This window comes from Rutilus rutilus, assembly GCF_951802725.1.
Source record: "Rutilus rutilus genome assembly, chromosome: 21".
In the NCBI taxonomy this organism is placed as follows: Eukaryota; Metazoa; Chordata; class Actinopteri; order Cypriniformes; family Leuciscidae; genus Rutilus; species Rutilus rutilus.
In genome coordinates this window covers 28713835-28741434 of record NC_140226.1, presented here as the reverse complement: position 1 = coordinate 28741434, position 27600 = coordinate 28713835, and the positions used below count along the sequence as shown (strand labels likewise).

At 37.0% G+C, this 27600-nt stretch overlaps 1 protein-coding gene across 1 annotated transcript; it reads left to right on the top strand.

The window, feature by feature from the left end:
* Nucleotides 1-29: 29 nt before the first annotated feature.
* cUnh14orf180 (chromosome Un C14orf180 homolog) lies at nt 30-26934 on the top strand. Its single transcript, XM_084393163.1, has 10 exons — nt 30-417; nt 3624-3654; nt 9266-9352; nt 12219-12339; nt 18206-18236; nt 18348-18456; nt 19776-19936; nt 21888-22017; nt 23206-23232; nt 25460-26934. The coding sequence occupies exons 1-10, from the start codon at nt 265-267 to the stop codon at nt 25663-25665; spliced, it is 1056 nt and encodes a 351-aa protein (XP_084249289.1). The 5' UTR covers nt 30-264; the 3' UTR covers nt 25666-26934.
* Nucleotides 26935-27600: the final 666 nt, after the last annotated feature.

Genomic DNA, 27600 nt, shown 5'->3' with positions numbered 1-27600 from the left:
AGTCCTGATGCAGTGTAGGCGGTGTGTCTCCTCTCCTCTCCTCCCCCCACAATCCCTCTCTTCCTGCCTCCCACGCACACACGTCTCCTGCCCTTGACTCTTACGGAGAGCAGAGGAGTGATCTGTTCGTGTTTTGAGATTGCAGTGCCCGTCTGTGTTTCTCCATGCTCGTGCTTCAGCTCAGATGGGACACGGAAGTGCAGCGGCTGTCTGGCACATGAACGCGCGCGGCTGGTCTCTCTGGCGGGACATCCCAGGCACGGGATGCTGAACGGGAGCCGTGAGGGTTTGTTTGAACTGGGCAGGCAGCTCCAGCAGGAAGGAGACTCTCAAGCTGCTCTGCACTGCTTTCTGAGCTGCCTGCTGGGACTCACACATGTGCAGAGCTTCCACTCGCTTCCCAACTGCCTGCATCAGGTGAGCCCTGCAGGATGGAGCGCTGCGATGATGCATTGTGGGATAGAACCCATTCAAATGGGATTCAAATGTAGTAGATGACAATTTACATGCAAAATTGTTGGTAGGCTAGATAGCATGCATGTGCAAATAATGCACAGTTGATTGCACATAAAGCTGTAGTTTGCATGCAAAATCATCTCATGCATGCAGTTTTTTAATGATTCGATGGCACACTAACCTAAAACTAGCTTTCAGTCAATGCATATTTTAAACTGGCAAATGCATTCTGAAACATTAATGCTGTACACTGACAGCATGAGCCAGCACAGCAAAAACACTCTCTCATATGCAAAGATTGTGTGGTCACATTTGTTTGCTAGTGCACACAGGAGACGTGCTTGACGCTTATAGCAAGGGTTGTTTATCATTGTGTGCAAGCTATTGCAATAGCTATTCAGTGTCCATCATGTGTTTACATGAAACATCAGGGCAATTTATCGAATAACGTCTGCAGCTTGTATACATATTTCTTTATGTGTTCACTTCCCTTCAGTAATCATGGAATCTGTTGGATGACAGTCCTTCAGATAAAAACACTCATCCCTGCTTTCTCACTTTGGGTTACTCTGTTAAACTCTGTCAAGGGTCCCAAGCAATGTCCAGAATATAAACAGTGGCTCTTACACAAGAGTACTGGAATGTGTGTTATGACATTGGCCAGACGGAGTCGCTTCTGACCGTACGAAAAATACATATTTAGAATTTGCTAATATTTATCACTAACATTAACAATAATATTTCATCTGAGGTATTTTGACATTCATAAGTTATAATAACTAGAATGTTAAATTTTGAGTGAATCTGACAATCCATTGTGTGTCATATTTTAGCCTAAATTCAAAAGGAAGAAAATAAAATTTTATTGAAAAAAAGTTTTTTTTTTGAATATATATAATTAAAATGTTAAGAACATTCATATTTTTTGCATTGTGGCATCATTTTCATGACATTTAAGCACTTATTTAAGCAATTTCAGCACTTAATCCAGATTACTGCCAAAAAATGTCTTACTGTAATGTGAATATATATATATATTAAAGATACACACACACACACACACACACACACACACATATATATATATATATATATATATATATATATATATATATATATGTGTGTGTGTGTGTGTGTGTGTGTATCTTTTATATATAATATATATACATAGATAGATATATATAGATCATGACAATTGAAAATTATTTTATTGATAAGAATGGAATACATGTCTTGACGGACTAGATTTGCTGCTGCTGGCATAAGTGAAGGCTACTTCCAGAAAATGCACATACATATATAGGGAATAGGATACAAACTGCTGCAAGGAAAGTAGGAAGAACCCCCTAGCTAGCAGAACTAGGCAGGTGGTGCTGGGGAAGGTGGTGGGCTAGGGAAATTCCCATTGCACACTGCAGCCAGTTCAGGACAGAAATCAATAGGTTACGTAGATAGAACAAAAGAATGATTGGTCCATGCAGCCGACTTTAAGAGAAGCTATTAGCCAGTGTTGTTTTTGGCAGCACTTTTAGTTTTAGTCTTAGTTTTAGTCTTTTGGACGAAAATGCTTTTTAGTTTTAGTCACATTTTAGTCACTTATAAATTTGATAGTTTTAGTCAAGTTTTAGTCGACGAAAACACAAAAAAGTTTTAGTCAAGTTTTAGTCAATTTTAGTAAAAAAAAAAAAAAAAAAAGTCTTTAACAATTTATTTAGGTTAAAAAGTATTGGAAATAGGCTTAGGTTTGACAGGTTGTAGGAAGTGTTGCAATTCATAATTTTTTTTTGTGAAAAATAACCCCTGAAATGATTACTTCTGGTGAATACTGTGGAAACTAATTGATACATTTAGATAAATATATTTCATATAGCATATTATAATACAACGTATTAGGCCTAATGCCTTTATATTTATAGAATAGCAAAGTAGGCCTAATCAATATACAAGACTGAACCACGTAGATGTGAAATATAAAGGCTATCATGATCATTTTGCCAACAATGAACCATGGATTTGTTTAGTTTATAATACGTTTTATTTTTAACTTAAACAAATACAATAACATTCAAAACTCACCGGCTTAGACTGCATTTGAAGAAAGATAAACACAACAGTTTTCTGTAGCCTTCTGTGCGAATTTATTCAATAGAATTATTAGATTATCTCCTGATGCGTGCTGCTTAATATCACACACTCCGCCGTGACAAACGAAAAAAAAAAAAACGCGACGGCATATGGTACAATTGGCCTTGTATTCATTGTCCCTCACGCATTCCAGCCACGGGTATTTTAATCCCATTCAATTTTACATTTCTGTGCTCTTTTCTTTTTCGCCGGCTGCTCGGAGGTCATTTTTACATTTCCCGCTGTTGTCACTTGTCGTCATCGTTGCTACGATACGTGACTCACAATGACTGAAACGACCAATTAAAAGGGCATTCTCTGATGATGTTCCAAGATGTTAAAAAAGCTACGCTGATCATAGACAAACAGGGGGAGAAATTAGTATCTACCGCACCGTCGGTTTTTTTTCTCATAGCCTACAAATGTCTTTGTTCATAGTCTGACATATTAGAAGCTATGTGTCTGTCATGGATTTGCACTGAATTAATTCTCAAAAATACGGAACGGAACAATACTTTATTGTGTCAAATACGTGATGATTCAACCGTCAGACGTGTAATAATTTTCGTTCCATCTCGTCTCGTCAACGAAAACTCGAAAACGTCTCGTCATGTTTTAGTCACCTTGGAGCCATTTTTAGCTAGTCATCGTCGCGTTATCGTCATAAAAAAAAGGTGCGTCAACGAAATCATTTCGTTATCGTCATCGTTGACGAAAACAACACTGCTATTAGCTGCCCAAAAAAATTATATTATATATTTTTTTATTATTGCATCTCCTAAAGCCAGCTGCACAGCCAATCAATCTTTATATACTGTATATTTATTACTGTTTTATATATGTATTTATTTTATATATTTATGTTTATGATGCATTATGGTAATAAGGGATAGAGGGAATATGCTTAATTCTCATGCAAAAAAATCAAAATGTGAAATTTTTTCTTTCATTCTAAAATTTGTTGCTTTCTCTCTTTTATTCTGTGAAGCACTGGAAGTTTTGAATTTTTTCAGACAATATTCTCTCTTAATTCCTTCATACAGATTGCTGAACTCTACATTGATGAGAAGAATTGTATCCTTTTTGATAAAGTATCAATCCTCGCTCCACATTGTGTACTGAACATAAAGTATTAAATCCTTTTTGATCTGCACAACAAACATACATGTAATGAAACACTGTATGTTTTACCGTATGCTGTGTGTGCAATGCAGTTGTGCAGTTTGGTTAACGCAGGGCCTTTACAACTGTAGCTTCTTCAGTGTGGTCTTTTCCCTAAGAGGATTTGTGGACACTTATCGAATCTCAGCTGAAAGAGCATCACAGCTAATTAACCTGCTTAGACCCAGCACGAGCTCCCCTGTCATTATTCATCCACGGACTGCCATTAACAGCAAGGCTAGTGTTACGTGACATACATTCCCTCTTAAACCCATGGCCTCTCAATTACTAAAGCATAGAGTTTAAACGGGTTCAAGACTGGTAGTTTCAGCTCAAACGGGTCATTTACAAGTCATTAACCAAGATCATTCATAACCTCTTTTCCAATTAAATTCCAATTACATGTGAATTGGTCTTAACATTTTTTCTATGATCTTGAGCAGTAAATAGTGGTGGGACTTGGTGAAAAATGTGATCTCTGTGTAATTACATAAAAGAGAAATAATTGTTGTAGATTTTATCATTTAATTGAATAAGCTATTTAATAACATGCAAAACATTAGCCTGTTCAATCAATGCACAACAAGGGAATTTGGAATAGGTGATTTGAGGAGCTGGGGATGAATTGGGTTACACAGAGATGTTATCTGGAATGTTCTGCCATTCTATTGTCCTCATATGGACTAGTGCTCATGCAAAGCCTGTATATCAGTAAAAGGCAGAATGGTGAATTAGGGTGTAAAACACATATACTTGCTTGCAATGGCAATTGTTTTAACAAACAGTATTAAGTCTGGTCCACATTATTTTGACAGAACTGCCCACATACATACACTGGACCAGAGCGTTTGATTGACACGTGAAGCGACCAAACACAGTCCAGCACAGAAAACTGCAAAAGTTTGGTGTCAGCAAGATTTGTTTTTAAAAGAATAAAGATATTAAGCGACAGTGACAGTGTAGACATGCATAATCGGACAAATTATTTATATTTAAAATACATTCTGAATTTTTATTTTTATTTTTTACTTTACTTTACTTTTCACCTGAAAAAATGGATCATGGTTGTAATGGAGTAACGGCTGCTGAAAATTCAGGAATAAATTACATTTGAAAATATATTCAAATAGAAAGTTATTTTAAATTGTAATAATATTTCAAAATGTTACTGTTTTTACTGTATTTAATCAAATAAATGCAGCCTTGGTGAGCCTAAGAGACTAAAACAATTCCCAATCTTACCAATCCCCAAAGATTTTATGCCACAAACCCTGCAAACGTAAATAAATATAGTAAATGTTCTTCTTCCAAAGCACTCATTGTAGCAAACAAACGTTTTTCAGACCTCAAACCCACGTGAAAGTTAAAAACATATTATATGACACCATGCTTTCATATCTCTTCAAGTACATGTATGCCATCAAAGGGCTTGCAGTTCAGGAAGATGAAAGGCATAACTTTCATCATGTATTCATTTTCTGACCGGGAGTAGATACAATGGGTGAGATTGACACTCCCGAACCGGCATGATCAACAAGAAAAAGAAATGTAGAAATTGCTTCCACAGTCATGCTGAGATTGCAGGAAATATACATGCCAAGCAGAAGGACAAAGCTAGTATATTTATGTATTGATAAAGTGCTGCGTATTTCCTCTAAAGCACCAGAGCTGGGATAGTAATAAGTAATGCACATATCTGCCTTGCCAATGCATCTCTTTTCATTCTTTATTTCTAAAGCTTGCATACACAACTTATTTTTAGATGTGTCATTTTTAAGATATATAACCAGTTAAGATGGAAAGGATCTCAAGCTGACTAGCTGAAGACATTACTATAGCTATATCCATTAATAGATTCCAGCACAGCGCTACAACAACCATAATGAAATGACCCTTCACAGTAGATAATGCTTTACAATCAACTCTGTTAGAGAGCTACATATGGCAATTTATCTGTTCAGTAAAATACTTTACTGACCAGTTGAGTCATAAAAACAGCATCTCCCTGTTGCTTTTACAACATTTCTAATTCCTCATTTCTCGACATCCCCGAAAAGCAAGCTAATGTTGATTCTTGTTTTATTACGAACTCTGTCACGTTCTCTTTTCCCCAGCAACTCTCCTCTGTTCTGCCGTTTTTAAACAGGTGATTCCCTGGAGGTTGAAGATTTAGCTACTCTATGTCAACCTTTCTCTCACGTTGTGACAACTAACCTCTGCCTCTCCCACACTAGACACGACAAAGCAGGGGCACCGCTAAGGGGGAGAAAATTAGGACGACTTTAAGGGGCCTGAGATCGATTTTATTAATGGAATGAGTGCGGTAGGGGGCCCAACCTCATATTCTTTCGAGCCCAAAGTTTCTAGCGGCTCCCCTGCGACAAAGTACCCGGAGCAACTTTTCTCTATTTATGGATATGATGAGACTCGCACGGGCGAGTGACGCATGTACGCAATTGACCGTTCACAAAGACCCGCATCTGTTGCTATGTCCGACAAGCCACACGCTCTCACGCCACATACCATGTTCTCACACGCTGAAAAATACATCGTGGAGCAAAGAGGACACTAGCCGCGTTTCCATTACCCTTCAAATTGCACAAATTGAAATTGCGAATTGAAAATACGCTTAATGGAAACACGTAATTTCGTTCCCATTTATCGCCAAAAAAGTTTTTACGCTCGCATGAGGTGGTTTTTCAGGCAATTCGAAAAAGAAATATTTCGCAAAACTGCAATGGAAACAGTTTTTGCGCATTTACAGGTCACCTGACGTACGCAGTGTGTTTGGACAGAATACGAGACAGAGTTCTTAAGAATTCATATAAGACAAAATAATAACAGCAATAATGGATTCTAAACCTCAAATAAATGCAGAAAATTAATAATAATGGCAAGTGCAGTGGCTGGGATTAGTACATAAACCTACATTTTGGAATGATTTTACTGATCGCGAGAGGAAATTTTAGTGAAGTTTTAGTCGCATAACATCGGTTAATGGAAACACCGTCATAGGTTTTTGACCACATTTAGAAAAAAATCGCACAAGTTTTGCGCAAATCTGTAATGGAAACGCGCCTACTGACAACTCGCTGACAGACAGGACAGACCACTTTTAATATGATTTTTTAAAAGAAATTGAAACAATAAATACCGTTTTGTGGCTCTTTAATGTGTCGTGACAGATCGCTATAGAGCCTCTTAAAGCTGCTCGTGAACCGATCATCTCTTCCTTCTAGTTAACTTATAGCATCAATAAACATGAATAAAAGGGACAATAATGGTTGTCTCCCTCGGTTGCAAGGTTTTAGTTTTGGTTTGAACTTTGGGGAGTTGGAGTATGAACGGGGTCTCAGGGCATGCTCCTTCGTGAGGATTGTTTATTTATTTGTGCAAAATTGACTTTTTGTGGTATCATCCACACATGCACACCATACAGCGTATAAAAGCTCAGAATGCGCGACACATAGCTACAATTAATTAATTGCCCGATTCACTGTATCGTGTGGGTAGTCAGAGTACCTGGAACGTGCTGGTACCAGCCCACGTCAAAGTGAGTCAGGGTAAGACAAAAACACGTTTTGGAAGAAGGATTGATGATATGTGTTGACAAATTATTTACATTTTTTCATTTTCGCATCGTTCATTTTGTTCAAACCATAAAAAAACATTTTTATATAATATTATCTCAATGGTACTAAAATAACACTGACTGACTACATATTGTATACTAAGCAATAATTCCAAAAATATGAAGCATAAAGACTGGCCTTTAATCAAATGGAGAGGAAGGCAATGCTAAATGAATGACAAAAATTATTACAAAATCCACACAGAATACATTGTTCCTGGTCTCACCTCCACAGCTATTTCAACAGTTAGCATCACATTCACCACAAATAGATTTATCACTTTCAAACTGATCCCCATGTGGTTAGTCAGCAAATTCAGATGTTCCTCAGCCAGCTGGGATCTAAAAATATGTCCGGGACACCTGGGAATATGCTGCCCATTCTTGGAAAAGATCATTTTAAGAGGGACAACATACCTTAGCACTGCTTATAATGAGACACACACATTGTCATCAGTAAATGAAAAAAAACTTCTAAGTTTACTGCTAGACCATGTAAACTAATGTTTCAAAGTTTTGGGTTGGTAAAATGTTTAAATGTTTTTGAAAGAAGTCTCTTATGCTCACAAATCATGCATTTCTTTGATCTAGTAAAACAGTAATATTGTGAAATATTATTACAATTTAAAATAACTGTGTTCTATTTTAATATATTTTAACATTACATTTATTTATGTGATGGCAAATCTGCATTTTCAGCATCAATACTCCTGTGTTCAGTGTCACGTGATCCTTTAGAAATCATTCTAATATGCTGATTTGGTGCTTAGAAAACATTTCTTTTTATCAAGTCAAGTCACCTTTATTTATATAGCACTTTATAAAATACAGATGGTTTCATCTTTACAATGTAAATAATTCAATGATTTAAACAGAGTTCATTTCGGCTGTACATCAGCTCTAAAAGAAAATAGTGTCATTGTTCAGCTGAAGTCAGTTCAGTGTTGATTCAGTTCCGTTATAAAGATCAACAATTATTACATCAGTTAATTTCATCTATAAAGCGGTTCTGCAGAAAAACAGTGATGTCATCATAAAGCACAGTTCAGTTCTCATCCAATAGAGTCAGTGCAGTCAGATCAATAATATTGTTGAATATTAAGTGAAGTAATATTCATATTTTTATTATCAAAGAAAACAGTTGAGTTGCTTAATATATTTGTGGAAACTGTGATATACATACATATACTGTGTGTATATATATATATATATATATATATATATATATATATCCTTGCTGAAAAATATAAATTTCTTTAAAAAAATCTTTTGAATGATAGTGTATATGACATAGTGATAGTGACTTTTTTAGTTTGTTTAATATAATTAATACTGTAGCTAAAGCAAACTTTCACAATTCTAACAAGAGTTTCATCTGTGTTTTATGATATCAAATAGAAACATCAGCAAATCACTGCACATACAAATAAGAAATACTGCCAATATCTAGGTCATTCACGGCTATTTTAAGAACATTTTCCTTTCTGGCTGTATTTTTGTAATGACACTTAAGGGCAAATATGATCTTCTTATGAAGAGATAGTAATGGCATGCCTTTGAAAACATTGAACAAACTCTTTAGTGACTATTTATAGAACTGCTGCAAGCTTTGTGTCTTTCTATAGAGCTAAAATGAGAAGGTGACACAAACACTAACCAATCAAAATATCAAACAGGCCTGGAGCTAGAATAGGGTTGTGTGTTTGACTGTTTTTTTCTGTTTAGGCAATACATCAAATTTTCAGTGAACACTAGTGTTCTGGATTGTCTTTGGTGATGCTAGCAGCTGAACAAATCAGGATTTCACTGAGCTGGAGTAATTGGGCGGGTGTGTGTGATCAAGTCTATTTCATGGTGACAAGCATGTCTAATCCTTGACCCGTATAAAATCAGATGGGAAAGCTCTGCAGTTCATTCAGGCGGAGAAGATGTTTTACGAAGTGGCATTGATCGAGCTCACCTCGCTGCAGGCCAGCACAGGCAGGTCCACTTTTTATGGCTTTACATAAATATATTTGTATGATGCTGTTGAGTGGACATGTGTCTTCTTGATCAGTATATTCACAATAGACATTATCATCATAGCTGTGTTCAGGTCAGCAGCATGATTGTGAGAGTGTGCACTACTTTTTTTACAACTGTTCAACAAACAAACTTTTCTATTTTTGCCCCATCAACAAAAAAAGTTCCAAACAAAGTCAAAGCTTTCCTTCCTGAATGAATCTGTTTATGAACTAATTGGTTCAGTGAATTATTTAATAGCTTACTTACAAAGATATTAGGTGCATTCCGATCGACCGCAAGTGCCCTGTGAAGTACACTTCAATGGGTATTGTGCCATCGTAAGTGAAATTCCAGTTCAAAGGGAACATACACTCTTAAAATGAAAGGTTCCATAAGGGAATTTTCACACTGAATGCTATAGAAGAACCATTTTTGGTTCATTTTCGGAAACTTTTTCCACTGTAAAGAACCTCCTGGGAAATGCAAAGTTCTTCATGGAACCATCAATGGCAATCAATAACCTTTATTTTTAAGAGTGTACATGTTCATTTCAAAGGGCAAATGACATAAAATGGGTATGGCGTTATTATTTGTCAGGTTTGGTTTTTACACATTTATTCACCGGTAAAAAGTTCACAAGATGCGACGGTTACAATACAGTTTATCATTATTAAGGGTTATATAATATAAGAAGACACATCTTACATTTTTCATATTTTGCTTGTTTCATTCCTGAATGAATCAGTATTTTGACTAAATGATTCATTAGCTATACATTTACATACACCCAAATAATAGGATTGATGGCTCAGTTGGACTGAAAAGCCTTCATTTTGCACCTCAATCGATTCGATTGAGCTTGATCTGAATTATATTTTGTTCGTAATAGCCTACATATATGTGAATCGGAGTGCAACGTTTAGGGTTGATATAAAATGAGGAATCTGGAATCGGACTGGGTTCATTAGTTTTGGCCAAAACTAGTGTATGCAAACCTATTTACCATCTATTTACATTCAATAAATTTCAGAAAATAATCATCTCTGTCCTTTTCAAACCTTCTTCTGGCAAACATTGCCATAAATTTGCCACAGATTAATCACAAATCTGCAGCAAATAAATCGCAAGGGTTCAAGTCTGCTTCCACAAAACACTGAAAATTGACCCAACAACCAAACCTGTCCCCAAGGTCCTGTCAGAGAGCAGTAATATATTTAACAGAGGTTCATCTTTATTTGCCGTGAGATGAACCGGTATTTATGGATCAAGGAGACCCATTGATCTCCTCCCATGGTGGACGTCTGCCTTTCCTCTGGCTCTCTGCTTGCTGCTGAGACAGCATAGAGCTCTAGCATGGGCAGAGAGTACAGGAGCCTAGAGAGATTTATGACCACGCTATACATTACCTCATTAAAGAGCTGTTGAGTACCATGGAGACGCTGCCTGAGTCAGCACTTTGTGTGATTTCTACCCTCTGGCCTTACTCAGTTCCCATCATGCAGTCTGGATACACCAAAGGATTTCTATGTATAGCGATATTGTGTCTGCAACATTTAATAGGTGTATTGATCCAGTAAAATTAGGTTTGAATACAGAAGTGCATTTCTTAGGGGCTGTTCACTTTTGCACTCCAATGCAGTGGTTTTTCATTGTTTTATATGTAAACATGCTAGATAGATGTGTTTGACCGCCGTTGCGCTCACATCTCATGCCTTTTGCAGCGTCGTAGACATGAAGCCCAAAAAATACTTCATTTTTTACGCGTACACTAGGGTATCCGTACTTCATGGATTTCACTTAAGTCTAAAGCGCAAGTTATGCGAGTAATGCGACGTACTTCTGATATTTACGCTACGCCATGACAAACTACACTACTTCCGACGTCACAAGTTGCGTAAGTTGCGCTTTAGGCGCAAGTATGGCCGAAAGCAAACATTTTTTTAATTTGTAACGTGTTAAAAATGTATATAGTTCTTTACACGAACGCATCGCTTCGCTTCAGAAGGCCTTTATTAACCCCCGCAGAGATGTGTGGATCACTTTAATGATGGATAGATGCACTTTAATGGTCTTCAAAATAGAAACAAACAACCATTCACTGCCATAAAGCTTGGAAGAGCCAGGACAATTTTTATTATAACTCCGATCGTGTTCGTCTGAAAAAAGAATGTCATATACACCTAGGATGGCTTGAGGGTGAGTAAATCATTTTTGGGTGAACTATCCCTTTAAACTGTCAGCTTGAGATTTGAATCCGTGGTGGAAGGAAGTTTTTAAAGACACTCTTGCTGTTTCTTATTGATTTACAGACTCGTATGAAAGCAATATCACACGAGTAGGAGTGTGATATGGCTCTGTATCAGCGCGTCTGTGATCGCCTCCTGGACTCGGCCTGTGGCCTTGTGTCTATGGCCCAATCACAGCCGTGCTGAGATGGAGCCATATCACACTCCTACTCGTGTGATATTGCTCATGCATTGCCAGAACATTAAGCTTACAATCAGGTCTTCGTTTCAATATTGATACTCAGGCAGAAAATATAATTTAGTAATCTTCTTGGATTTGCCAGTTCTAGTTGGTCTTTCTAAGCTTCTGTTTTTCATATGTTTCATGTCCTTGTAAGAGCATTTGAATCTGTGGGTGTGGTGGCAGTGATCGGCCGTCTCTCTCTCTCTCTCACTCTCTCTCACCCTCCCTCCCTCTCTCTCTCTCCCTCCCTCCCTCCCTCCCTCTCTTGTCTTTTTCAGTCTTGTCACTGTCTTGTTGTCTCTGTACACGCGAGTGTCTCTGTGAGTGTTTTTGCATTGTCTGTGAGGTTTCTGACAGGCTTTGTTTGAATCAGGGTCTCAGGAAGACGGGACATTGGGAAGCTCAGGATGTCTGTCTCAAGAGGAGTTATCAGAACAGGCTTCTCAGGCCCAGGATCTTGAGAGACTGGCTCAGCTCTGCATCATGAGCAAGAGGTAGGAAAGTGAACTGAAAATGATACTGCATACATTCAGCATGATATACCAGTCTAATTTTGACATTAAATGCCAAGTCAATGTGTATTGATAGAGGCCATTTAATGAGCACTAATGGTCTTGATACATGATTTAGGAAGATGCATTCAATCATTCTTACATCATTTGGCCCAGTTTTACACAAGGTCATTTTATTTGTGCTATTTGTCCACACTACATGCCTTGTTTATGTCTCATCCAAAAAATACTTGACTGCTGCTCTAGTAACTTTTCTTTGTAATATAAACAAATATGAAGAGTGAACTGTTTCATATGGTAACATTCAGCTTAAATGGTTTTATTAAAGAGGAAATGTAAATTATTTAAACTATAAAAAATGATGGTCAGATTTATAACTGCATGTTTTACAGTCTTCTGATTTTGTTCATATTCTGGGAGTGCAGTTAATATTCTGGGATGTACACAAGTTTTTATTTATGTTGCATTAGGAATCCCTTACTATATTGGCTCAAGTGTGCGCTCGTACGGAGAGAGGAAGAGAAAGGTGACTTGTGTTATGTGAGTCTCAAGGTTTCAGATGTTACTAGGACACTCTGAGAGAGGTGTCCGCTTTCCTCCAGGGGCTTAAAATGATGAGGCGGTCTTTTGTAAGCCACTACCACATACACTTGAGGACATTTATGACCACCAGTTGGCCATTGTTGGGGACTGAAAGCATTTAACCTGATTGTCCCAGGGAAGGAGACAGGTAGGTTGTTGATGCCACAGGAGAGAGAATGGCATTAAACTTGAATGAGAACGAGATTGTTTATTGCTGCTCCAATACGATAATGTTTCACAGGACAAAGAAATGTGGGGGTATATCCACACCATTTGTATGTAATGCCTTAAACACTTTGGCTCAGGTAACTCTTGAAAACCTGAACAGGATAGATCTTCAAGATCTGTTGGTAAACTAGGACAGCAGTCATGGTTGAAGTTGTTGCTATTTCAGCTTAAAAAATCCCTGAACAAATGTGACCTCGTTATTTCTCCTTTTAATAATATCAGTTTAGGGGTCAATGTCAGGACACTCATTTTTTACCTCATCATTTATTTTAAAACATCACATATTTCATACAAACACACAATTACTTAACAATGGCTGCGTCCGAAAGCTTTGGCAGCTGACTTGTTGCCTCGCTGCCTGTCTTATCAGGCAATGACTTCACAGGCAGCGTTTGCGCACAAAGTATAACGATTTAATGATCTACAGCAAAATAGATAATAAAGAAATAAAACTCATTTATAGAATGAAATTCTTGAACAGAAAAAAACTAAGTAATTTGGCTTAATATTATATTTCTTCGATTTTTTTTTTTTTTTTTTTTTTGAAAGTCATGTGGTGCAACATGCACAAAAACAGAAAAAAACGAAGTAGTTTGGCTTAATATTATATTTCTTAGAATTTGTTTTAGAAAGTCGTGCTGCAAAACGGTGCAAAAACGTATATATCATTTTATATATGATTTTCTTCCCTTTCTTAACCATGGGCAGTGGACATTCTTATATTATTGACCCTCAAATCAATATTTCATGTCCATTTATTTATTTGACACCCCACTGATACCCCCAAAATGTGCTTGTATTACTTTTTCAGGCAACAAATAAGTTTACTTGAATGTCTGATAGTTTTGACACAAAATGTAGCTCAAGCCTCATTGAGTGAATAGGAAGTGGTTCTGCCTCTTGAATCTTTCAGTGTTGGGGCAGGAAGTGCTCTTGTAGCTGAGAGCTTTGCCATGTTGTGTCCGATCAGATGTCCTTTGAGGACAATCCAAAACAGTGCAAACCAACACCTAGTCATTATTAATTAAGCAGGACCATAATAACCACACTGACATATGTATTGGGTTTTAAAAACATTCTGTACTTAGAAGAGAGAAGTACAGAAGAGTATTAAAAAATTTGACATTCAAAGCACATGGGAAGGATTCAATATTGAATTCCTGACCTATATTAAAGTCATTTTATAAACCAATAGTGCTGCAATATGGACTGCGTAGTGCTAAATGACCACATGAAGAAAAAGTTCCATGTGAAATCCCTCGGGACATTCTCATTATACACCTTGAGGGCAAAGCATCGCCTATCCAAATTCTTCACACGCATGCCAAGAATTCCATTTAAAAAGAATAGAGTGCCATATCTCTGGCACGTGCCGCACATTTCCACTACCTCCTTTAGGAATCATAGCACACGTGTGCCCAGATTTGTTGTGACGGGTGCTGTAATGGATCCGCATGCCTCACCGAGCCTGACTGAGGTGGGCTATTGCTGTGGTATTCTGAAACAGTCTGTATCTGTGCTTAAATTAAGCAAAAGTGTCAGGCCTGTGGGATCAAAATACAGCTTTATGCCTATGTGCGCTACTTTTTTTTTTTTTTTAACAACCGCTTCCCAATAGTATATGTAAATATAGACAGAACAGAATCTATTTGGATAAAATATGGTACTGTATGAGTCACAGAGGATTTAGATAAAGGATGCACTTTGTTATCTTTGGTGCCATCATAGTTCATCATGCATGTCTTTGTCATTTAAAACTCTTCTGTATTTGCTTTTTACATAGTCTAAGGCTCCTGTAACAAATGTTCAAGTGTACCAAACCTTATGAATCATCTTTACCATCAGAATAGCGTACTGCCGCATTACTCATGCTATTTATACAGGATGTACTGTGCACGATATGTGACTTTTCTGGATGCATAACTCACTGGGAAAAAAAGTACACTTTATAGTTTTAAAAAGTGTATTTATACAGGAATAAAATGAAAATGTATTATAGTTTAAACTTAGCTTAAGTTTAAAGTGCTTTTTGACAGACTTAAAATATATCTACTTGTAATATTGTAATTTAATAATACACTACAGTTACTACAATTATTACCAAGTACTTGTTATATGTTAGTCAACACATCAAAATAAGTGTACTTCTTTAAAGCATAAACAAATATAATCAAAAAATCTCAATTTAAAATGTACTGTAAAGTGAAAACTTTAACTTGACAATTACATAGTGCGTGTTTTAAAAGTGTACTTAAGTGTGTTAAGAAACATAAAAGTGTGCTCTGTCTACACTTAAGTGGCTTTTTATTATAAGTATATTACTATTATATTAATTGCCATACTGTTTAATATAAATGTGTGTGTATGTGTGCGTGTATATATACTGTATATATATATATATATATATATAGTACCAGTCAAAAGTTTGGAAACACTATTATTTTTAATGCTTTTGCAAGAAGTCTCTTATGCTCATCAAGCCTGCAGTTAAAAAAAAAAAAAAAAAAAAAAAAACAGTAATATTATGAAATATTATTACAATTTAAAATAATGGTTCTCTTTTTTAATATACTTTAAAATGTAATTTATTTTTGTGATGCAAAGCTGAATTTTCATCAGCAAGTACTCCAGTCTTTGGTGTCTTATGATCCTTCAGAAATCATTCTAATATGATAATTTGATACTCAGTTATTATCAATGATGGAAACAGTTGTGCTGTTTAATATATTTTTTTGGAATATTTTTTTCAGGATTCATTGATGAGTAAAACGTTAACAGCATTTATTCATAAAAACAGCATTTATTCAAAATAAAAACATTTCTAACAATATAAATCATTACCATCACCTTTTATCAATTTAACGCATTCTTGTTGAATTAAAGTACTAATTTCTTTTAAAAAAAAAGTTATTGTTCCCAAACTTTTGAACGGTAGTGTATATTGTTACAAAAGATTTCTATTCTAAATAAATTCAGTTCTTTTTAACTTTTTATTCATCAAATAATCCTGAAAAAAGTATCTCAGGTTATAAAAAAATATTAAGCAGCACAACTGTTTCCAACATTGATCATAAATCAGCATATTAGAATGATTTCTGAAGGATCATAAGACACCAAAGACTGGAGTACTTGCTGATGAAAATTCAGCTTTGCATCACAAAAATAAATTACATTTTAAAGTATATTAAAAAAGAGAACCATTATTTTAAATTGTAATAATATTTCATAATATTACTGTTTTTTTTTTGTTGTTTTTTGTTTTTAACTGCAGGCTTGATGAGCATAAGAGACTTCTTTCAAAAGCATTAAAAATAGTAGTGTTTCCAAACTTTTGACTGGTACTGTATATTTGAGATTTGAAGTACACTACAAGTCCACATTCTTTACAATTAAGTGCACTTCTTTTCACAAGGGTAGTGCGCTACATTAGCCAAATTGTAAAGTATAGAACCAGGGTACACTGCATCCCACAATGCAATGTACACAACAACTTGACCTTTCAATTGAAAATTTTTAGAACAGTAGGCAGTATTTAATATATACTGCACAGTAAGCAGTGTGCTATTCCATGAGGTGACAATGTTCTCTGTCAAGAGTTTCTCCAGTGTCAAGAGAGTAGTTATAGAAGGTTTTATAGAGGGCGAGAGATCCAGTGAGTGTCAAGTGTTTGCCTGACAGTCTTTATGATTATAAATATACTGACCTGGTGTGACACGTTTTTGATAAGCAAATAAACTTGATACCAAGTCGATAGTTATGTCCTAACATGCTTTACTGTACTGACTCATGTACAGCAAGTATTATGGGTTTTGCTTGATCTCCTCTGATGTATTCCCATTAGATGGATTGTTCTTGCTGTTGCCCAAAACATATCAATATTAATGATCCATCTAGTATAACATGTTGAAATATGTGATATTATACTGGACCTTCTCTGTAAATACAGTGTTACTTTCTCCCTCTTTATGGCTGAGGTAATAGAAAAGGGTCAGCCGAGTCCCCAAGGTGTAATCAGATATATAGATTTGCTGATCGATAATATACAACATGTGCATGCATCTCTCTCACACGTGCAGTAAATAGGCAGACACATGTTCGGTGATGTTTAGACTGCATGTTTCCATACTATTTACAGTATAGTATTTTTTTATGCATGTACTGTACACTGCAGTGTTGGGGGTAACACATTACATTACAGTAATCAGGTTACTTTTTCAAGTAAAGTAATGCTTTACTTTTACATTTATAACAAAATATCTTATTTACTTTTTTCTTTACGCAAGTTATTTGTTTTCGCATTCATTAACTGGCAGCTCTCCTGTCCCCATGTTGAGAGAAATCAGGAGTAAGTGCAGAGGCGTTGTGTGTAAACGTGATTGAAGCGTTTGTACAAAAACAGATTCAGAATTCCTCAAAATAAATTAAAACAGTGAAATGCAAACTCAAATTATAACGCAAACCTGCAATAATACAATGTTAAATAAGATAAATATACTTTATGTATTTAATCTCACTTTTTTAACCAGTGTCTTTTCTGCTGACCTTCGATGATCCAATTCAACCATACCAATAAGCAAAATCACATTGTGTTTCATTTTTTTTCTTTGTTTTTATTGCTGTAGTAAAAGCGTTGAACTTTATTCTCATGTGTCCTATTCTTCTGTAATCCAGAATGACAGCACAGCTGAAAAGTTTGAGCTGCATCCTCCATAAAAAGCAACTAAGTAATGCAATTAATAATTTTTTTTAGGGAGGAACACACTATTGTAATGCCTTACTTTTCAAAGTAACTTTCCCCAACACTGGTACACTGTACATTTTGTATGCATGGACACCCTGAAAAGAATATTGTATCTCACAATGCAATGCATTTAACCATTCTTTTCTAATGTGAAAAAAAAGTACTAAAAATAACATCAGTTGTAATTTTCCTCTTTTTTTTTAAATAGCATTTTTCATTAATTTGATTTTAATAACTATTTTACACACATTTTGGACCATAATTTCTAACTTTTTTGTCACTCTTCATTGTTTTCAGACCCCATCTTGCTTTAGAATACAGTGGCAAGGTACGTACATTGTGTTTTAGTATACATGCAAAATGACAGAAGGCTTTTAAAGTCTAAAAAATCGTAGGAAATGTTGAAGTAATTGTAATTTCTCCATCTTTTTCCATTTAGGCCACTAAAATCCACCAGCGGGCTTTTGGCAATGACCACCCCATCACAGCCCGGAGTCTGGAGCTGCTAGCCACTGTCTATGCTGAGATTGGCAAAACAGAATATACAAGTAACTTAACTATTTTTATAAGTCCTCTTGATTCCACATGAAGTTAGGTCTTCAGTTTCCATTCAGCCATGCCACTAAAACATTGTCAACATTACGTAAATAATTAGAAAGTGAATTGTCCTTACAAAAATGTACCATGATATGCATACACTGGGAAAAAATGCTCTAGAAACAGTGTTTACTCAGAAATTGATAGTAAATTTTACATCTGCAAGCAACACATTGAATAAAATGTGACATTAAAGTAGAAAACTGGTATGTAGGGCAGGACTTGATTTAGTCCATGGGGAATTGATTGTATGGTTGTGGTTTGCTATTGGTGGATCTCATGTGAGTGACAGGTTGTCCCGCCCTCCCGTCAGTAAACACATCATCAGAGAAGAGAAGAGATGAGCTGCAAGAGGGAGGGGCAGTTAGTTTGATTAAAGATGAGGGCATATGAATAAAAAAAATATATATATATTCCATATAAAACAAGATTTGTCCATTTTGAGTTCATGGTGACTTTCAAATGAAAGCTTTCTGTATTTTAGTTTGATTTGTTTTTAGCGTTTTTAATAATGACAGTGGCGGCTATAACCAACTTACCTAAATTGCTAAATCTTAAATTTGTATAAACCTTCAATTAATCACATCTGCTTTGCAATTTTGGTCCATTACATTCCTGTACATTCTAGTCCCATACAAGCCAGCAATCTTTCATATTCTAAGCAGAGTGTTCTGATTGTCATATCACAATATCCCTTTCAATGAAATCTCTTTTAAGAACTTTATGCATTTAAGGCCATTTACTATTTCCACTCAGTGAGGAAGCAAGCAAATTGCACTGCATCTAAGTCTACTGTACATACTGTACGATAAAAAATCAATCGAATGAGTAAACATGTATTCCAAGCCTGCACTTTCTGTCAGTGGCTGATGGCGTTGTAGATCTCTGGCTGAAAAGCTGGGTCATGTCTTTGACAGTTTGAGGCCAGGGCATTTTTGTAAGCAGAAATGCTTTGCTAGTTTTCTGGAGGGACGGGTCGTTCTGTGTCTTCCCTATTGCCTTTTTCCTGGACGATGAAAAATGCATTGTATAGGGCAGCAATGTGTCACGTACGTCAAACTCAGCTGCCAAGTCAGCTTATTGAGAGAAAATGCTTTCCCCACAACATATCACCTGCGTGGCACTATGTCATAGTTTCAATGCTAAATTATTCTCTTCTAAACTAATTGCATCATGCAGACTGTAGAAACAAATGTGTGTTGCTTATTTTGCTGATTAAATGCCAAATATGTTGTTTTGCAGTTTGTAAAGTGCTCGTTGTGTTTTACAGATTCATTGGGAGAGTGTGTGTCAACTCTTTCCAAGAGGTTCTCAGCCAGCGAATCATTTAGCGACGCTCTGAGTGGCATTTCTCATAGCCATAAGGACAGACACTCTGAGTTACGACACAGAAAACAGCCATATATACAACAGGAAACTCTTAAAACTAAGGTAATCCAATGGACAAAAGTGTCCATGATAAAGAAACTGATCATTCAAAATTATGAATTCATTTGTCTGATATGATCAGATTCTTCTTTATTCCTCCTCTTCTTCTTCATTATGGTATCAGTACTGTTTTAACAATTTTTACTTTATGCCATATGAAAAACATACTCATCATAGAGGTGTATTATAATAGATTCATCACATTATTGACCCATATCTAGGGTTGGGTATCAAGAACAAATTCCAAATTTCCAAGAACAGTGGACTTGGCACGCGCATTTCTATTACGCTTATTGATTCCTGTGTGTGCAGGACAAAATATTCTCGTAAACATAGTCGTTTTATCTGAAAGTAAGCAGTTGAGAAAGAAAACACGTGTACCAGTATATTGGATCCGTACATTAGGGGCCCTATCTTGCACCCAGCGCAATTGCCTTTGTACACCGACGCATGTATCATTCCTATTTTGCACCCGCGCACAGCGGACTTTTCCCTCCACGGACGCACGTCGGTAAATTAGGAAATTAACTTGTGCTCCCGGGGGCGGTTCAGCGAAAAGAGGAGGCGTGTTCCGGCGCAAATGTTCCCTGGTGCTATTTTGCAGGTTTAGAAAACAATTGAAAACGTTGTTCAGAGGTTTAGAAAACGCCACTGACCAGGAAAAACCTAGTCTAAAGTCAGCGGCGTGTTGCCCATGTTATTCATATGCTATTTTAAAGGCTCATGCTTGGCCATAATCAATGTAGCGTGTGCACAACGCTCATGCACTTTGCTTATCTCATCTACACACAGACGCAGTTCTCATTTTTAGAAAACCATACATTATTACAAGGAACAATATTAACACACGAGGGAAATCATTGTTGTGTCCACGAAGATGTGAAAAAATAGGCATAAATCTAGCTTACACATTTACCCAAATTTGTATACGCCTGTTTAACTGAAGGTAATTTGGGTGTGTTTCTCCATCCCCAATGTAACTTCTCTGTGTTTTACGGTCCTGACGAGAACGTCGGTCTCCTCGGCTGTGAACCGCTCCTGGCGTGCGCCTGGCAAATCCGCTGTTATAGTAGGAATCCGCTTTAGAACAAGCGCGCCTGCTCTTAAAGGGAATGTGAGATGTCGCTCTGATTGGTTTATTTCACGTTACACCCAAACCACACTTATGAATAATAAAGCTACTTCAGACCATTTTAGATTTGCGTCGGGCGCAAGAGTCATTTATCCCGCCGGTATAATAGCAACAGCGCCTGAGATCCGCCCACAAAGTTACTTGCGTTTCTCGCTTGATACTTGCGTTTCAGATCGTTAAAATAGGGCCCTAGGTCTTAAAGTGACAGCAGGCTAAAATTTCTGCTGCTGTCTGTGTCATTAATCTTAATAAAAAAACAAAAGACAAAGAAACTCACTCACTAATCCTGACTGAATAACTTTTGTAACTTTAAAAGGCTTAATCTATATTTTATGAAGTATTATTTTGCAGTGTTATTTTACATTTGATTTCAATTTCTGAACTAAATTTTTTTTAGTTGTTTTTGTTGTGGTATTTTTGTTAAAACCAACAGCAAAAGTTCTGTAGGCTGCTGATTTTTGTTCATGGTATTCAGCTGCAACATGTTTTGCAAAAAATTTTTTACCTTATTGGAATCTAAACTGGGAACCGGAATCGCTAAAATTCATACGATGCCCAATTATACCCACATCTCAGCTTAATGTGATTTACTCACATGATATAGCACATATGGCATATGTTTAGCATATGTTTTTGGACCAACATCATTTCTTGTGTCAATCACATTAGACTACTTTGTGCTTTTAAAATGTCATGATGTCATACTGCAAAGAATCTTGTCACATGGAAAGTGTGTTAAATGTCAAAAGGCCTTAGAAACGATTTCATATTATGTCTATCAAACATTCTAGAAGTCAATAGTTTTGTCTTTTCTGATTTCAGGTCATAAATGAAAAACTGCCCACCTCTATCCTGAAAAGGTCCAACTTGAGCAATGTAGAGTCCGACTCTTCGCGCAGGAGAAAAAACGAGAGGCGGGTTCGCTTCAGAGAGCCGGAGATCACTGTTCATGGTAAGAGAGTTCAATAAACCTGCTCTAGCAGTCCCTAAAATCTCTAAGAGTCTTTTTCAACTGTTCTTTAGAGTGAAAAATTGTAAAGTAGTCAAATAAAAGTAGGTTAGTAAAAGATTTTTCTTACTTAGAGCTGAGGTAAATGAATTCCCTCATTCTGAAAAAAAAGATAAGAAGGGATGCACAAACATGCCCAAGTGAATTACTTTCTCATTTGCATGCAAATTAGGCAGTGTGCATCTGTGCCAACAAGACTGTTAAGTTAATGAAACAAAGAATTGAATTTAAAGAATTACGCTTTAGTGCAGTTTGTCTGTCTCTCAAGAGCTCTAGTCTTGTCGAAAGGCCTTGTTGAAAAATGAAGGCAATGTGCTTCCTGTTGTTCATATGCTAGTCAAGTCAAGTCACCTTTATTTATATAGCGCTTTATACAATACAGATTGTTTCAAAGCATCTTTACTGTGATAACAGGAAAATTATTCAATGAATTAAACAAGAGTTCACTTTGGCTGTACAGTAGCTCTATGAAAATAGTGTCATTGTTCAGCTTAAGTCAGTTCAGTGTTGATTCAGTACCGTTGTGAAGATAATCAATTATTACATTAGTTCATTTAATCTATTTTCATCTAAAGCAGTTTTGCAGAAAACAGGGATGTCATCATCAAGCTCAGTTCAGTTCTCATCCAGTAGTCAGTGCAGTCAGATCAATAATATTGTTGAATGTTAAGTATCCCCAACTAAGCAAGCCAGAGGTGACAGTGGCGAGGAACCCAAACTCCATCAGGTGACAGAATAGAGAGAAAAACCTTGGGAGAAACCAGGCTCAGTTGAGGTGCCAGTTCCCCTGATTATGATTCAGACTGCATCACAAGTCAGAAATGAACAAGTAGAATTAAGGTGCAGTCACATTACCAAAATTTCACGAGCAAATATCCAATGTCTGTTGTCAATAGTGTAGCAATGTATGAAGCACAGCTCATACAGACATCACTATCAAAAAAAGCAGCTTTCTGTTGGTCAATGCAGCTAATTTCAAGTTACTATTGAAATGACGGGAATTCGTCCCCAGAACAATGGTAAATGTGACCGCACCTTTAGTTATATGAATGTTCATGAGCTTTACAAAGACCTTGACTAACTTGAACTCAAACCTAAAACTCATTATTACTTTTTATGTTGGCTTTCCAGACATTCCGTACTATGACTGTTTAGGAGGTAAGAATACTAGATAAGAAATGTGTTGAACAGTGTCGTAGATCTCAAAAATGCATGAAAACGTGCATGACATTTTCTTGCATGCAATCTGGGACTCAGAACAGCCTGAAAGTTTATTAGTAACTCTTTGCTGTGGTTTAAGAATTCACATGAACTGTACTACAATTTGTTTGCCTTTGCCAAAAATGTGACATTTGTGCATGTAAAACCCAAAGAAAGAGACCTTTTTCTTAATTTTCTTTGGTTTTGGTTTTTGAATTTTAGAGTGCTGTTAGCCAGTGAATAATGCTGCCCACATGCTTTCAGAAAATTCCTACTTCCCACTTCTGAAATCATAATTACGTGTTACTAATCATGGAGGACACTAGGTTCATTCTTGCCTATTTCTTGGAAAAATCTTATTAAAGCCAAAATGTAACGAAGATATTTTGTCAATATCCAGCATATTTTAAATAAAATGTAGTGCCCCATTCGCAGACAACCATACAAACATTACCTGCGCTGTACATTCACAGTCAGCTTGCTGAAGATTCTGGAATTTCAGTCAAATAAGTGCTGTTTTTGTAGTGTATTGATTACAATAGTAATCAAATGGTTATTGATAAACGTAAATATACACTGATCAGGCACAACATTAAAAACACCTGCCTTATATTGTGTAGGTCCCCCTCGTGATGCCAAAACAGCTCCGTCCCAGATACCAAAACAGGTATCTGGCACCAAGACATTGGCGGCAAGTCCTGCAAGTTGTGAGGTTGGGCCTCCATGGATCAGATTTGTTGGTCCAGCACATCCCTTAGATGCTCAATCGGATCGCGATCTGGGGAATTTGGAGGCCAAGGAAACACCTTGAACTATTTGTCATGTTATTTAAACCATTTCTGAACAATATTTTCAGTGTGGTGTAACCGGTCCTACTTGACCCGCACCGAGCGGGATTTGAACCGGCGTCTCTGGCCTCTTGAGGCCACGGGAGAGAGGTTTACTCTCACAGCTCTTTACTATCTGGCCTCCATTACACTCACCCCAAACCTCACTACCGTCCGGGTCACGGCACCAAATTTAACCCCTCCAGTCCCACTCGCCCTGCTCTGAGCGGGACTCGAACCGGCGTCTCCAGCATGGTAGGCGGGTGTGCTAACAAGGACGCTAAAGACCACAGTCTCTAGCGTCATTCTCTAGTGCGCTTCTTGAGATCAGTGGAGTGAGGTTTCCCTGGCTTCCGTTACAGTGTTAGGGTGTATTATCCTGCTGAAAGTGGCCAATGCCATCAAGGAACACCCCTGTCATGAAGGGGTGGTCTGCACCAATCTTTAGGTAAGTGGTACGTGTCAAAGTAACATCCACTTGAAGGTTTCACAGCAGAACGTTGTCCAGAGCATAACACTGCCTCTGCCGGCCTGCCTTCTTCCCATAATGCATCCTGCTGCCATCACATCAATGTTACTCACTTCACCTGTCAGTGATTTTAATGTTGTGGCTGATCAGTGACTGTAACGGAAAGAGAAAGGAATGGAGATGTTGTGGGAAAACGAATAAAACTTAACATTCAGTATAGCAATAGTTCTCTCCTCTGCTATGTTTAAAGTTTATGGCAAGCAAACTAGTAAATTAGGGTATCAAAATGATCTTGTATTTCTTAGGTGTACAGTATATTCGACTTAAAAGGTTATTCACATCTAATTTCTTAGAAAAAAAAACTTGTATTTAAGAATCAGAGATGAAACAGGAAATAAGCAGCATGTAATTTCAGTGTTGTCTTGTTTACACGATAACGATATGCTTAAAATGGAGAAGTTCTTCCTTTGATTTTTCCGCGTACAGACCACACTATTGTCAAAACAATCCCCATTAACACGGATCCGTGAAAACGAATAAAACCCCCTGTATTCTGCTGCCAGTCCATTAGATCAAACGCTATAGACTGAACAAGTAATACGCATGTACATGACGTCATCGTCTTCAGAGATTCGCGTTTTTGTTGTTTACACGGAGACCATTTGAAACCTGTTTTCAAAACTTTGCGTTTTCAGGCCCCCAAAACGCCGTTGTCGTGTAAACAAACGGCCAAAGCGCAAAATAGCCTCTAAGACAAGCTAACAGCTAACTACCTAAAAAAAATAAAAAAAATGTTTACAGCACCTTTAAAGAACGACTGTTTTAAGCAGTTGCGCAGCCAACAAATTTAGCATTTCACACCAAATCTTTTTTGATTTTTGTGCTCCAGTGTACGACACCCCCCAGAGCCATTTGCACCTGGCCTTGCTCACCTGCCTGTTCCTGCTGCTGTCTGCGCTGGGTCTAGCACTGTACTGCACGGACCGCCGAAGACCCCAGCGTGCCTGCGAGGAGCTGCAGACGGCACTGGCTGTGTACCTGCTTCAATTCAAACAGATTGTTTGGGCCTGCTGGATCTGGCTGACCATGCAATGACCATAACCGACCACAGAGGGCAGCAAAGAGCAGAAAAAAACCCACGAAAGGTCAGAATGGTTTTAAAGGACTGTGGAGGAAATAAAAGGGTCCTTGTTTTTTTATTGCTTTATTTTCACTGTTATATATTCAGACTGGTCACCAGTTAAAGTTTTTGAGGATGTTCAACATCCGCCTCTTTTATTTTGTAGTTGATTGAAGGCCACGCCATTAAGTGATGGTGTGCTTTTTTGCCCTTTATGGTGGCATATCCATTGCCACAACCTCATTATACTGAGTCGTATATAATCAGAAATCTGTATATGTAGCTATTTGTCCTTGTATAGCTTTCCTGGGCGATTATGTTTTAAAGCATCTGTTAGTCCTTTTCCAAATAATACTTGTGCAGCAATAGTAATTAAACCCTTTATCAATCAGAATTATACAGGACTGTCAAAACATAACACGAATGAATGAATTCCGTCTATAACACTTAGAGCCCGACTGATATATTGGTACTGTAGGTCAATATTATCATGCGAGATATACTGAGAACCTGTATTGGACTTTAATAAGCAATATTGAAAAGAACGACATGTAGCGGTGAGTAGGCCAACATGCATAATGCCATGTTTACCGTCACAAATAGTTTTATTTTAACCCTTAAATGCATGAATGTTTCACCAATCAATCTTTATAACCGGGTCTTTAGCAACCCGAAACTATATCTTACACGGATAGATCTCCAACTGCTGCAATCGCATAAAACTCTCCTGATAATTCCAAAATAATAAAATAAAGCTTATTTCATTACTTTTTGGAACTTTAAAGGGTTTCAATTTGAACAGATGCTTTTTACCATCATCACTGTTATCGTCAGAGCTCATTTCCCGAGTACATTCAGCATCTGTCTTTTTCACGAACATATTCTCAAAACTATCATTTTCGACGTCTTCAAAATCAATATTTTGATTGCTGACAGCTTCTTCCACCATCAAGTGAGACTAATATTTGATTGCGTTCAGTACTTGCTCTACAGTAAATCGCTGAGCCATATCAAGTTTTGCTGATGCCACTTGTATATTCTTTTGTTTTATGCCCGTGGTAATTATGAGTGAAACATTCACAACATCGTTGCGTATCAGACATTGTCCCCTTGAGGAATAAAAATGAATTGCACTTATTGAGTCATAAGAGATTTAATTATTGTTGCGCAGAAAAAAATTCTACCCTATAACACTAAACACTATTACATACCTCGGGTCACTAGCGTCCCTATAAACATTTTACAAAAAATGAATTAGAAAACAGACATTCTTTTATAATGTTTATTCTTGTTATATTGTTTATAATTAATAGATTAAGGAACTCTCTAAAGCCTCTGTTAAACTTTCCGCGACCACGCGAGGGTCCGCGTGGCGTAAAAATCGTCATCGGGGGTGACATGCAGACATCCGTGTGCCTCCCATTTTTTGTGACCGCGCGGTCAAAAGGGCGCGCGTTCATTAGGTTAAAACCGCGAAAGAGATGGAAATAACATGGACGCCGAATTTGAAGAGAGGCTGTGCGATGAAGTCCGTTGTTAGTGAATACAATAGCCTAATATAATATATAATGTTCTGACGATAACAAGGTTCTGCGCGCCTAATTTGGAAACAAATGAAACATTCAAAATGTGGAGTTTTTATATTTATAACATATGATAGAGTTAAGCAACATCACACGACCAAGAGCGCTGAATACCATCACGACTGAAAATGTGACACTGATTTCATATTACAGTTCAATAAACAAGTAATTACTATTAATTGTGTACATACTTTAAATTGCACATGCAATTTATCGAATCTGCATTTTGCTACTGTCCCGGCCGATCTACTGCGCATGCGTTGAACGCGTTCACCGAGCGGACCTCAGCAGAAAGTATAAATACAAGTAGTCCGCGTCCGAGCTGTG